This window comes from Protopterus annectens, chromosome 12.part0 (genome assembly GCF_019279795.1).
Source record: "Protopterus annectens isolate FY-2018-M chromosome 12.part0, PAN1.0, whole genome shotgun sequence".
NCBI classification, from domain to species: Eukaryota; Metazoa; Chordata; order Ceratodontiformes; family Protopteridae; genus Protopterus; species Protopterus annectens.
In genome coordinates this window covers 1144667117-1144682297 of record NC_056746.1, presented here as the reverse complement: position 1 = coordinate 1144682297, position 15181 = coordinate 1144667117, and the positions used below count along the sequence as shown (strand labels likewise).

The 15181-nt window shown below is 43.5% G+C and overlaps 1 protein-coding gene across 1 annotated transcript in view; it reads left to right on the top strand.

The window, feature by feature from the left end:
• Positions 1–3044, top strand: part of NDRG3 (NDRG family member 3) — a gene marked incomplete in the record, with an annotated part of 646357 nt that extends 643313 nt beyond the window's left edge. Inside the window, 1 exon segment of the mRNA XM_044090166.1 lies at positions 2395–3044. Within this exon segment, the coding sequence (XP_043946101.1) occupies positions 2395–2573 (179 nt within the window).
• Positions 3045–15181: the final 12137 nt, after the last annotated feature.

Genomic DNA, 15181 nt, shown 5'->3' with positions numbered 1-15181 from the left:
CACACTTCAAGTTTAAAACATCATACATCACTTATAATTTACCCAGTCATTTTCAGTCAGACATTACATAGCTCATTTAAGTTCTGCCTTCCTTTAAACCTCATTCCTCCCCTGTATGTACTCTTCCTACAATTCCCATTTTTCCTGTGTAGCTTGTTCTTACCCTTTTCTAAAAGTCTCATTTCCAGTTTTACTTCTGTTACTATATTCACTACTTCTAGTATAGTTAGTTCAGATTTTGATTTCCATTTTCTAGTAATTCCTTTTTTTGGCAGCCACCATAATTAAACACAGCAAGGCCTTACTATGCCTAGGTAATTCCAATTCTGTATCATAGCTCAGAAAAATCATCTCCCACATCACACCCATCTCCCCACCCAGCATCTGTAACAGTGCATATCCTCAGGGAATCCTTAAAGTCCGCCAACTCACCGCACTCCCAGAAAATATCTTTCCAGTTACTTATTTCCTCCCTGTCACACCTTCAACATTTGCTGTCTACCTGAGAAAAAATTCTCTGGCGTCTACTTTGGGTGTAAAAAGATCTATGTAAACATTTCCAAGCAAAAATCCTAAATCTTCTAGATTTTGTTGCATCTTTGGGAGACGTACATATATCCTCCCATTGTTTCTTGCATCTTGTATGAATGTCATGTTCCTCTTTCCAGAGGTTCCCATTTATTCCTGTTCCATTTGGTTGTAGAATGTATTTTAATAGCCACCTCCTCTTTTAGAGGCTGGGTGGGAGAGTGCTAATGTCCTTAAGAAGGCAATGGAAACAACTGCACCAGTCAAGGTTCCCCTCCCAACTTAGTGCGAGGTAGCTTAGCCCTCTTTGTTCTGCTTTTCAGGGCTGCTGACCCACAGGATCTGCCAGCTCCCATTGGAGTCCTGGAAGAATCAAAAGCTACTGGAAATCATAAGCTTGTGTTTAAATGGGAAACCTTCTCCAGATGTTTTATAACTATACTTGGTGCCTTCTTTTCTGTGAATACTTTTTTTTAGATGTCTCTTACTGGTTTTCATAGCTATTCAGTGGCTGTGATGGTTCTTTTCCTCCTCTGTGGAGAGGGAGCAAAGTAGCACTTCATTTGTGATTGGTTGACAGGCAGCGTTCCTTGGTGTGGGCTGCTTTCTTCTGCTAGAGAGCCACTGTTTTGGGGATCTAAGGCACCCTGTTGGGCAAGCATGTATGTTTGCTGTGTGTTCTCTGGCCCTGTGATGTGAGATGGCTTGCAAAGATTTCTTTTCCTAGAAGCTTTTGTCTTTTTTGTGCCCTGGTTGCACGGGCCTCAGGGCCAATACCCTAGTAACTTCCTATGATCCTTCCTATGTGTGGAGTCTGGAAAGGTTTTACTTCATCCTTTGGAGGAGACTGTAGGTCTCCGTCGTTTCTCCTTCCTTTTCATAAACTTACCCCTGGCAAGGACATAAGAGAAGATGGGGCTCTTTTTTTAAGATGACTGTCCTATAATTTTCTGGCATGGGATACTGCTTCTCCTCTAAGGCTACAGAGAAATACCAAGTCTCACATTACTATAGTTTGTAGTAGAATTCCTTTATTTTGCAGAGGGAGAAAATTCAGGTCATTTAGATTTTGACACTCTGCCTGCTGGCCATGGCTTGGTTGTTTAGCTTGCTTCTGTTTGAGCAGTTGCCTCTAGAACTTACTTGTCAGACCTTCAATGGATTACTGAATGTACAGTAATCCATTACCAGACCATCCTTGTCTACAGCTCTGAATCCTTCATAGTTTTGTAAAGTGCCTTTGGATATGCTGAAATTTTCTTTTTGCTTACATGTACCAGGTATTCCCCAGCAGTATGTCTCTTTGCTAGTCCTGATTATGTCTGGCTCCTTCCTCCTAAGCCGTTGTACTGTATCCTTACCTTTTCAATTTATCTTCAAAATGGAACACAATTTCTCAGCCCCTTCTGCCCTCTTGATGCTGGGTTTATTATAACCTGGACAATTATATCTGACTTGCTCACTTTTAAGGTGTGTAATCATATTTTTCATTTGCAGCTGAGTTCTTACTAGTGACATGGGGTTTATGTGTGAACACAGGGGGACTATCGCCCTTAAGCAGTTGATGTGTGGTATAATGGCATGCATTCAGTCTCTAGGCATGGGAACTTGTGAAAAAAGATGCCAAATGCTGATTAATGGATAGGGTAAATACAGCTGTAGGGACCCAGCAAAAAGTCTTTGTTCATCAGGTGATACTGTGAGAACATATCTGGTATCTAGAAAAATATTTTAGATAGCAGCAGTTTTTATGCTAATACAATTATTTTGCAATATGTGCCTGCTGTTCAGCTAGTTAAGATTCAGAATGTTGTATTGTTTAGCCTGGTTGGATTTTCATTTTTAATAACTCTCATTGTTTTGCAGTGCCAACAGCTAGCATGACCAGGTTGGCTCGATCTCGTACACATTCTGCTTCCAGCGTTGGATCTGGAGATGGTGCCAAAAGTCGGTCTCATACGAACACACACATTGATGGTATGGCTACCACTCCTGAGGCAGACGACAGCAGTCCCACGCCAAGGACTATGGAGGTGTCCTGCTAAGCACCATCCTCAGTCAGTTTGAAATGAGGTCTACAGAGGAACTGGTTATCAAGCTTGGAAACGGAATGTAGAATTTGCAATCTTACAGTGCACTCCATTGCATTAGACTTATGCACGCCCACCTAGTATTCATACTTGACCTTTCTTTTCTTTTGTGTTACTTGGGGTGTGTATTTTTCTGTTGCTGTGTGTCCAAGCATAAACTGGAAGTTAGAACAATCAGTTTTCTCTGTAAACAGGTTAATAATCAGTTGCACACTTTGGATAAGTTGTCTTCCTCCTGATGGTTAAATTTTGAAAAACGAATGCACTTGTTCATTCCTTATTGTTCTTTGTGTGTTTTGTCAGTGCTTGTCTTTTGTAATTTTTTGTGAAGCTTTTGGCAGATGGATTTTCTAAGTATGCTTCTGGAAGGTAGTGTGTGCCCTACTTGTACAGTTTGTGCTTTACCATTAAACTTACTGAAAGTTTTCTTTGGGTATGAGTGACTCTTTTGAGGTGGTGGGAGAAGTTACCCTCCTTTTGAGTCTGTCATCCATTAGTCAACATTTCACTCAATACTTTGAATAAGTAGACTTCACAAGCACAAAAATCAATGGTGTATGTTGAGAAATTGTTTTTTCTGACTTTTTGGTATTCGTGTTTGAAGTGTGGAACCACAAATTTGCAGTAATTAGAGAATACTGTGCAGATTATTTGCATTCCATGCTTATTGCATTACGACACCAGACACCAATTGAAAACTGGTATGAAAATAAAAGGGTGCAACACATTAAACGTTATAATTACATATAAAAACATCTTTATCTGCAGGTAAGTCAGTGTTTTTTGTGTAATATTATGTATTTTATATATATATATATATATATATATATATATATATATATATATATATATATATATATAAAATCATCTACGCTGAGATCTCACTACAATGAGGAAAGGGCAAATTCCCAGTCCCCACTATACCTGATATGGCATATGAGAACACTGGCAACTTATCTTTTCATTTTTACTCCCGTTTACTATTTAATTTGTTCGAATGATGAAAAAAATGTTCAAATGCATGAAAGACCCCATAAATATAATCACTTTCCTCATTCCAATAAAAATTTAGAAAAACATTTTGCTATTTCCATTTACAGCACTACATAAGGGGTTTACTGTGCAGTTTGCATCTGTATTTTACAGTCAGTAGAGATGACTCCCCCAGTACGTAAGATAAAGAATGGCATTTATTATGTGTTTTTAAAAGATTGAAGGTTGTAATTTGTCACCCTTCATCACTTACATTGCTTTGGGTGAAGTTCTGCTGTCAGTCATGCAGTGAATCACAAAAATTGTTTTATGTTAACAGCCGGCTTTGTATCAAGACTTTGTGATGACATCCTAACTGAACGCATGCACTGAGAAAAGTTAGCATGATAGTTGTACAGGCATTAATATAAGTAATTATTGGCATGCTATTTTACAAATGTTTACAGGTATTTTTCAGTGTGACTGCAGTTGAATCATCTAAATGTACTTTGGATGGGCTTGGACAATGCCAAGTGGTGCTACTTCTCCTTTAAGTTGACCTCCTTCTACTATCTGGGCAGTATAATATTTGTTTTCATTACACAAGTTTTCTTTATTTTGGTCATTTCAGCTTGTGTTCTGAGGAGTAAACTGCACTTTTTTCCACCAAGCTGTAATAGAACATTGTATGTATATGCTTTCCGGTGCATCTTTACAGTCTGGAAGCAGACTAGGGCAGCCTGCACTCCTCTGATCTCCACTTTAAAACATTTTTCTCCTTCTTTCTAGACACTGTCAGTGGTGGTCCTGACAGTGAGGGATGACAAAGATTTAGAATTAACTACCTAAATCCCAGCCTCACTTGTGCATTGTTGTGAAACAACTCCAAAGTGTGCTTCTGTTCCCCAACATAGTCGAGCTTCATGTGCCATAAAGATGTGAAGGATTGCTGTCCACTAGATAGTAACTGTCTAACATGCTGTGGACTTGGCCTCTGGATATTGGGTGTGGTTTTCTGTTCATTTACAGTCTGTGAGGCCCTTTTTGGGAGAGGTTTAACTCTGGGCAACCAACTGATGTCTTGTTTGAGTTGCCATTGAGTGCACCATTAGGATGAAGAAGAGGTGTGCCTTATGGTGCATTATGTGAATGGTTTGCTGGAATCGTGTGAATTTTAGTCATATGGAATAGTATTGTTAGAATGGAGTATTTATTCAGACTGAGTCCGCTTCACTGCTTTGATTTTAAAGATAACTGATTCCTTTTTCTTTTTATGCTCCATAAGTTATCTACAGACGTTCATATGTATGAAGATACAATGAATGTTTCATGTTGGTATGTTAAACTAGATGTACATTGAAAATTACCAACGTATGTCAAGTTGCATCTTTGTAATTTTCCTGGTCAGCATTTAACTGTAACTGTAACCCATCATTATGTTTCAGTATTTGAACCTCTTAAAAACCCCCAAGAAACTGGTTAATTGTTAAGTGTCACTTAATGGAATTTGTGCATTCAGTTGTACATTATTTTGCTTCCTACAGATTTTCTTCCATTGGAACCCCAGTTGTGACCAAATTTCTGCCAGTCCAATTTTAGTCTGAAGCATTAGAGCTGTTTACACCAGCGAGATTTAATCCCATTTCCTTTTTGTAAAGTTGCAAAGTTACAGGTAGGGTTAGTGGAGCATGGTCCATTATGCAGTCTTGTATTTTGCTAAGCCTCACATTAGGTATTCCTAGCTATTTATAGATTAGTAATTCTAGAAATACTTCACAATGTTAACTTTTAAGACCAGTTTTAAGTAGATTTCTATTTTCTCCTCACGCCCTTTACTGCAGACACATGAACAAAAATGGTTTGTAAAATGCAGGACAAATTCTAGATACCTTTTTACCCTGTATGTGCACAAGGCATTTTACAGCATAGCTGCTAGGCAGTGCTCCTGTTTGCAGCAGAAGTGGGTAATTGGATGAGAAACTGTAAATTTACCCTGGCAGTTTCACCTATGTCCCTCTTGGACAGAGGTAGCAGGTGCTGACCTTAGAGTCGCATTGCCAATATTAAACTGTATGTCTTGGTCTATAAACTAAGAAGGGTATAACATGGCTAGGCTTGTTAGGGCCCTAGGGCCAGTAGCCTAGTAACCACCTATTAGAAGTAATGGCTTTAGAAGCCAGTAATGCACATTCATGCTAGAAGCGTTTTCAGACTTGCTGGCTGCAGCACGACACCAAGTAATTGAACCAGCATCATAGATTATATGTACGCTACAAGACTTGGTCCAAACACCCATCTGTAGACTATTGATTAAACTGTGTGTGTGTGTGTGTGTGTGTGTGTGTGTGTGTGTGTGTGTGTGTGTGTGTGTGTGTGTGTGTAGCAGATGAAGAATGCTCTGGATGTGAGCCTTGCACTTTTTTTTCTATTAACAGGTTCTGTTACTTTTTCTTGCAGTTAATTACTTTTAGTGATTGATTTACAAACTGAACTTGTGTTTATATGTCTGTGTTTGTTGGGGAAACAAGGTTGCAATGGTGATGCAGTGATATAACTTTTACTGTAACTTGGATGCCAACAGGGGAAAGTGTAAAGGATCCACGGATACCGGAACACTCCATAATGAGCACCATGGATATACTTCCTGTCCTCAGTGGAATGCATATATCCGTGAATTGTGCCGTCAACACAGATGTGAGTTAGTAGTTTTGTCCCCATTTTTCCTTCCCTGGCTGGTGCATAAATAAAAATTAGCTTCTCTGCCTCTGATGTGCTTTGCCCAGCTTTGAAAATGGGAATGAGTGTCCTATTTCTCCAGTGCAGAAATGGACACAAATATTGCCTGTGTATATAGCTGCTCTTGGTTATAGTTGCTGCATTGAAGAGAGAGGTGTCAGGTAAAGTAAAATTAGGTGCCTTTTTTTTCCCTTTTTTAATGCTTTTTGTCCCCTTTATTGCCAATCATCAAGCCTTCAAAGTTGAACTGTTATTTATTTTTTCAGAGCCACCTTGTGGATCACTTGTGCAGCCTTGAATGTTGCTTGTTACCTGTCCAGCATCCTGTCAATGAAAACAATTATATTTGGCCTAACCTCTCCACCATGTGGGGTACATGCCACCCACATCACCATAGAAGCCACTATACCTTTCTCTTTACACAAGTGCACACTCTCATGCACTTACTCAATGAAGGCTGCTGGCAGACGGTGGCTTGGTGTGCTACACTCCTGAACCATTGTCACTGGGCCACCTCCTTCAAAAGGACTCCTACAAACTGCAACCTCACTCTTCACCGTAGAGTAGACATGCTATTTCTCTATGCAAGTTCTGTGAAGTGCCAGAGCCACTAACTGAACAACAGTGGCCTGGACTGTAGTCAGGACTTTGTTTTCTACTGGAGATGGCTAATTACCATTATTTAATGTACCTCTTTCAGAATTCAACGATTGAAGTATGTCAGAATTTTTTATACTATTTCTTGTATCTGCTGAGCTCACACCCTTATTGCTTTCCCTGCAGCCATCCTACAATTGCCATACTTTTTTATGCATTACGATAGTTGTCAACATCCCATGATTGCCTGAGTAAACCAAAACGTAACATGTCCAGCAGTAACTGCGTCAGTGGTTACAGCAGCAGCAGTGCATTAAAACGCAATGTGTTTTTCATAGTTGTCCAAGCAACTGCTTACTGATGGTACCTTTCCAGTACAGTGACTACTCCAACAGTAGTACTCCGTAACTAAAGCAATAAGAAAATAAGTTGTTCCCTCTAACATCTTACACTGCACCCAAAGGACCTATATCACTTCTGCAAATTTCATTTTAGCCAGGAATACTGAAGTTTCTATCCTCATAGCTCACACCCTGTATACTAGATTAGGAGTTTTTTCCTTCTGTTACCTGTCTGTCAAAACTCATAGTATGCAACAGAGCAGTTGTCACTTAATTGTTCACTTGTACTATCTAGTCAATGTGATTTCTGATATCCAAACACCACCACAATTGAAAAAAATAACATTACCAGATTGTACTGTAGACTCGCAGCTTCCTATGCTTGCAGCAAAAAGTGGGAAGGTACACTGCAGCAGGAAATCTGGACAAAGACCTAAAAACAGGGACACGTTTTAAATATTGCTCTTGCAAGTTTAGAAAGCTGCTAGAATAACAGATTTGTGAGCATGAATTTCTGAAGGATATTAAGTCTAAAAGTCAAAAGTATACCATTTAGTGATTTGAATCCTTAGTGATTTGCCAGAAAACTTCACATTTTATGAGGAAAAGAGCAAAAATTTGTGGCAGAAATCTGGACATTTGAGAGGTATGCTGCCAAGTCAGATCCCATTCTCTAACATTATTAATCCTCCACAAGGAGGAGTTGTAATCAGAAAAATACAATGTGATACATTTTTTTCTTCATTGATTCATAGGGATGCTTAAATCAGATCAGGGTAAAATAGCTCCTATTGATAACATGTCTGGCTCCATTAGTGGTCACAATCCTTTATTCTCTCTACTGAAGTACCCTGAAGTTACTAAAATCATATAGCAGTCAGGACAAAAAAAAAAGAAACTGATGCCAGCACCTTTGTAGAATTAAAAAAAATGTCTGGACACACTCTCAATACTTTACAACTAGATGAATCGGTCTAGTATTGTAAATTTTTCGCAATATTCTAGTCTCTCAAGCCAGACCCTACGAAGAAAATGTCAAAGCTAAAGCAGTCCCTTGGCTAGCTACTAAAATTAAAAACTTGTGTGTATAAGAGATCTATTCTGGAAAACATAACACCAAGACAAAGCTCCACAAAAATGTAGTCTCCTACCAGGAACTTCAAAGCCTTGCTAAATCTTCCTTAAGAAGCAACAGAATAGCAATAAGCATCCAAAAGGGTTCTGATCTGGTACCCTCCGCTAATAAAATAAAGTAAAAAATGCAGTCTTGTTTCTTCCCAAGTTGTTCTGCCTATAAGACTTCCTTCAAACTCCCACCTAAGAGTAGGCCAGGCTGCCCCAGGCTATGGAAGAGTACTACGATCAATTTTTTCCCCTGTCCAGGTTTCCCGCTCATCCCTCCTTTCCAGATGAGTCTGATAGAGGGGAGTGGAACAGCTTGCTGGTACTGCATCGTGGCCTTTAGGAAGCACCCCTTCCCCTCTTGATGCCCAAGTTGCATTGTTGCTGTTTCCCATGTGGATACATGCCCACAAATACTGAGTTCTCCTCTTACAAGTGTGAATGTAAGTGGTGTAGGTATACACTCCACAGGATGTAATACCTAATGCTCCTGCTCTGTGTCACCTGTGTGGGGAGATATAAATTCCTCTTTCCCCTTAGGAAGAGCGAGTTGGCAGTGGCTGCTTATTCCCATCTTCCTTGGCCAGCTTTACAGGCATGTGAGCTGCTAATTGAAATTTGGTAACATGACATATAGTCATGGATGTTCTTTGTTTCACTGTTGCAGTCATCACACTTGGGTTATCTGCCTGCAGGTAGCCCTCAGTCAGCCCGAATACCAGAGTCTTAGTATTTCTGCATCCGATGCTGTTGCTTCTTCCATGACGTCAGGTCGTCAGAGGTATAAAAACAGGCAGCCAACGCCATTACATCAGTCTTTCTTGCCGAGGAGGAGCCCGAAGCAGTTCGCAAGTGCCGGTCGGCCGCTACCTGAAATTTTCGTTTTTCAAGTTGATAATCCTGAAGTCTTCTAAAATTAAGTACCCAGTTGGGGGTCCCTTTTACTTACTCTAACCGATGTCAGAAAAAGTTAACAATTGTCTTGCCTGTAGAAAGCAAATACCTCACAGAGATTTTCATTCTTATTGCATCACCTGTTTAGGCCCAGACCACAGCGTCCCTCGCTGTCGGTTTTGTGCCTTGTTTAATGCCTGAACCATTCGTCATCTGGCTATTTTTTTGTTGCTAAATTCTTTCGCTGTCGATCTCCATATTACGAAATGGCTTCGGGAAGCCATCGGACTACCGATCTTCCAAAAAAAGTAAGGATAAAGACAGCGACAGACTGCATAGGTTCAAAACTGCCGATGACGCTTCCATTAAGCTAGTCGTCTGTCTGCCGGTACTCAGTGAGGTGCCTTTGCATCCCCTGATGCCCGCTTCTATGGATTTGCAGGCCTCTGCTGAGACACATTCTGAGTCCGGTATGCCACGAGATGCTTCTTTGGCTTTGGAACCAGCGGATGTCTCTACCTTGGATGGGTTCAGAGCCGCTGTGCAGGCACCGGCTTCTGAAGGTGTTATCTGACCTACCTATGTTCAAATCAAACCGATGACTTCTTTTTTAGCCAAAACTACCGAGTTTCTTAGGCCTGGAATAAGCACTACACCTAGAAAACCGATGACCAAAGTGCATGCTTAGGCCCCCATGCCACAAAAAGCAAATGCTTAGAATGGCTGAAAACCTTATAATGGTAATCAGGGGAAGCCAGCCTTCCCCTGCTAAGAGACAAAGAATTTAGTTGCCTTTAGATTCTACAGACCAGGAGTTAGATGACTCTGACCTTTCTGATTATCAGGACATGCCCTTATCAGCCTATGAGGATTCAGATACAGAGGAATCCATTCCATCTGCCTCCACTCCAGAGGATTTTTCTTTTGGTGAAACCTTGCGTACTTTAAGAGAGCATTTCCATTGGGAATGCCAAGACTATCCTCACTCCAAAAATTGACACACAGAATTTTTAGAGCAACCTCTGCACAGGCCTTTAGCTATTCCCCCTGTCCTGGATGTTGTAGATGAATTTTTCATGGAATCCAGTCTTACTCCAGACACCTTACCTCCGGCCCCTAGGAAACCTGACAGGTACTACCGAGTACCTGATTCCCACAAGTTTCTTTTCAAGATTCCTACTGCTGATCCTGAGATCATTTTCCAGGGACCTAAAGGTATTAAGGCTACTACAGCCAAATATCCTACCCCTTCGGACAGGGATTCCAGAGCTTTAGACAGATGGAGTAAGAAGGTATATACCTCTGCAACTCTTGCTATCAGAGCTTTGAATTGCCAGTTTCACATGCTGAAGTACCAGCAACATATTATGGAACTCATTAAACAAAAATGGTAATAATTCCAGATTGTGCAGAAAATAAAGATTTGCACGAGCTTATGCATTCTGCAAACCAAGTTAGTAAGCATACTTTGCAGTGTGGTTTTGATGCTTTAGAAGCATCTTGCAGGGCTGCAGTCACTGGCTCTGTACTGATAAGACATGTTTGGCTGAAGAAGCAGACCTTGCCAGATCACGTCAAATCCAAATTACTAGATGCTCCTTTAAATAAGGACATTTTGCTTGGCATCAAAGCAGAAGAAGATCTTACAAAGATGGAAGAAAAAGCTAAATCTATCCAAACTGTTAAAGAATTCTTACAAGTGCAACCACCTCGATTCAGTAGGCATTGCCCTTCAAAACACTGGTCCTTTCCAGGCCTTCCCAAGCAAGACCCAGGGGAAGCAGACCACCCAGACTACTGTCTCAGGGTAGGCAGAGATCTAAGCAATGGAGTGCTCCCACCCCTAAAACGGAGTGGTAAGCCACCTCCCTATGGAGAAAGTTCACAATAACTTCTCAACTCTACTTCCCAGCCCTGCCCAATTGCTTGTGCCCCCTAGGAGGAAAACTTGCCCTTCATGCAAAAAACTGGATGTCCTTCACTCAGGACCAAGGGGTCCTCAACATTGTATCCCAGGGGTACACATTTTATTTCCATTCACTGCCAACCCCAAGCAGATTTCCATACCTTCCTCCAAACCAGTGGGCAGAGGCTCAAAACCAAGTTCTTTCCCTGCTCAACATCAGAGGTATTCAGCCAGTTCCAGTAGAATAAAGGGGTCAGGCTTTATACTCCAGACTATTCCTGGTACCCAGGAAAGAGGGCTCTTGGCGCCCAGTCCTGGATCTTTAAATTCCCAACACCTTCCTGGTGGTCCCAAAATTCAAGATGCTTACCCTGCAACAGCTTCTCCCTATGCTAGCCAAGGATGCCTGGTTAGTCACCCTAGACTTAAAAGAAGCTTATCTGCACATCCCCATCAGGTAATCATGCAGAAAATATCTACATTTCAGGACAGGATCTATGCATTATCAGTTCTCTGCACTTCCCTTTGGCTTATCTACTGGCATCCAGGGTATTCATAAAATGCCTGGCTCCAGCCATTGCATACTGCAGGCAGAGAAATATCCAAATTTACCCGTACATACTTGGACGACTGCCTGATACAGGTGGACAGCCAGGAATTGCTGCTTCAGCACCTGCCATTTGTAAAAAGCCTTCTCACTTCATTGGGGTACACCATCAGTGAAAAGAAATCACAACTGGTGCCCAGTCAAAAGATTGTATTCCTGGGAGCAAGCTTGGACACAACTTCCCAGATGGCATTTCTCACTTCAGAAAATAGGTCTATCTGGCAGACTACTTCAAGCAAATGGCCATCAGAACCCAGCTAACTGCAAGAAAAATACTGCAAGCCCTAGGGTTCATGGCCTCATGTATTCTGCTAATTCCATATGCAAGACTCCATATGAGGAAACTTCAGTGGTACTTGAAAAGTCTTTGGTGCCAACATTCTCAGGACCTGAAAACAGTCATTCCTGTTGTACCTTGTCTGAGGGCAAAATTCCTTTGGTGGGCAGAAGCATGCAACCACAACAAGGGACTGCATTTTACTGTATCCCACACCACCCAAACCCTGACCACAGATGCATACACCACAGTTTTGTGGTACATAAGCAGGGGGGAACCCATTCTTACCCATTCTGCAGGTTAACCATGACTCTGTGGAAAACAGCTTTGGACAACCAAGTCGATATACAAGATCAATTCCTGCCAGGCAAACAAAATACACTGGCAGATGACTTCATTCACTCCGGAGCAGCTCAAAGAGTGCTGACTGCTTACTTCCACCATAGGAACAACAGTGCAGCCTGAGCTCATTTTCAGATAATCCATTTGTAATACCATACAGAAAACTAATGATCTGAAGTAGTAACTTCATTTGCTCAGCAACCTGTGGATTTCGGATCCGAGCCGGCAACTTTCCAAGCTAAAAGATCTGAGCTCCAAGCTCCTCCCCTACCCATAATGCCCTGCCATCTCCCTCTAACACTCAGATCTCATTTGCCGCGGCTTCTGTAAGCTTCTCAGAACAAGCTCCGAGCGTGATACTGTGAGTTTAGCATTAAAAATTAAAATTTCTGTCAAACTTTCTCTGACTTTGTGTGTGTGTGAACTCCCTCTTATCTTCCTAGCCTTCCTGGGTAGTTTCTTAAACTTTTTTTGGTTAAGTTAGATTTATTCCCCTCCCCCCCTCTGCATGTGTGAAGGTGTGTGCTTGTGGGCCTATTTTTCTTTTCTATAATGGCTGAAGGCCCTAAAGCTATTTTCTCTAAATGTACCGAGTGTGGCCATAAGCTGTCCCCAGCAGATGGCCACACTCTGTGCGTCCTGTGCCTGGGGATTGATCACCTCTCCTCAGGCTGCACTATTTGTGCAGACTTCAACCCCAGGGCTTTGAAGGATAGGAGGATGAAGCTTATTCTGGCAGGCCTTTTGCCCCCGGATTTTGCTTCATCCTCCTCTGTGGCGCCAGTTGTGACTGCCCCACCTGATGCTCCTGATCCCCTGGCCAGGACTCAACCTCCCTCATTGGCCCAGGAGGAAAGGGACGGCAAAAAGAAGGACAAAAAGGATAGTTAGAGAGAGAAAGAAAGGCATTGCAGCCACAAGAGGTGGTCCGAGTCGACCCCTTCGGCACCGCCGTCCAAACAGCTTGCCTCTCCCCTTAAGCTCTCTGGGCCTTCCCCCTCCCGGCTCCATTCTCCATGTTTCTCCCTTCAGCCGGAGGAGGAGACCCGGTCACCTTCGAGGTCATCTAGGCGGCCTTCCCGGCCGGCTTCGGTGGCCTCATCTAGATCTGCCAGAAGTTTATCGGATGCAGACATGGACCAGATGATGCGTCGATTTCTCCAGGCCCAGCTGCAGATGGGAGTGCTGTTACCTCCCCCCTTGGGGGGGAGCTCGACACCTTTTTTTCACCCCCATTGCTCCTTCTCCGACCCGCTATCTGGGTTCGGAGCTGTCAGATCCGACTAGCTTTGGAGCCGGGGTGGGGTCGGCGCCGACAGCATTTCCTACTTTGGCGTCGACTGTACCCTCGATCCATTTTCGGATCCGAGCTCTCGGTGCCGTGAGTTGAGCGTCGGATCCAGAGGGGTCAGCGGACCTCTGGCTCCGTTAAGGTCTGGGCACACTACCCTTTTGGATCCGATCGGGTCACCTTCGGCGTTGGTCCGCACGTCGGATCCAAGGGGGACTGCTTTCGGATCCAAGGGAAAGCATTTCCTCCTCGGCATTCGATGTCATGGAGAGGGTCCTTTAGAGAGATTTGAGGCCCCAGGCTCTTGCTATGGATCCACCCGCCATTCCCACAGACGGGCCTGTCTTCCATCATCCGGCCCCGGGGACAGCCTGCGCCTACGTCCCAGATTGTTCCCATGGAGGAACAGGACATTGTTGGTGAGGCCTCTTCGGACAGCCCCCCCCGAGGAGGTCCCTCACAAACGAAAGTGCAAGAGGAGGCACTTGGACTCACCTGAGTCCCTCACAGAGGACACGGACTTAGGGGAAGGTTCCCCAAGATCACCCTCCCCCGAAGACAGCTCCTTTGGAGACATTATGGAAATGTTAAGCATTAGAGGGGGGTGGTCTGCCCAAAAACCTTCCTCTGAGTCTGCGTTTCTGGAGGCGTTTGTCGCAGGCCCATCTACCTCTTGGGTGGCTCCTCCCGCCGACCCCCTGGTAGACCTCATAACTACCAGGGCATGGAAGAAGCCGGACACTGTAGAGCCAATACCCAAGAGACCGGACAGGATCCTCAGCCCTCCCATGGACAGGACAGTTTGGAGCAAGGGTGCCCCAGTGGATGCCATGGTGTTGGCGGCTGCCACTAAAAAGGAATTAGCACAGGAGAGTTCCTCGGTGCATCCCCCAGACAAGGAGTCTCGGATGATGGACCACCTTGGAATGCGGATGTTCTCTTCAGCAACATTCTCTGTAAGGTCACTGAATTATAAGGCACATGTGATTCGGCGCCAGCGGGACCTGATTAAAGAGTACGCTGGGTCATCCCCATAGTCCATGTCGGCCGAAGACAAGCGGTCTCAGCTCGAATGGCCACTCTCAAGTCAATTATCAGGACAGGGTGGATGCCGGCCCAGAGGCAGAGGGGGTCCGAAGAATTTTGGGTTGAGAGAACCTTTTTCGGATCGACCCGTGTAGCAGCCCTGAGGGATTGCCCAACTGCTCCTCTCTGGAGGCAGTCGGGGGGGGAGGTGCGTCTGAGAACACCTAGCAAATTGGGAGTCCATTACGACAGATCGCTGGGTGCTCCGAATCATATCCAGAGGCTATTCAATCCATTTTCTAACTTACCCTCCCCGATCAAGAAGACTCCCCGATGTTCCACCCGATCAGAGGGAGGCAGCAGCATCAGAAATTCGAGGGCTGCTAAGAAAAAGAGCAATCCAGCGCATCCCCCTAAGCAATCCAGATCAGGCTTTTACTCCAGGTTCTTTT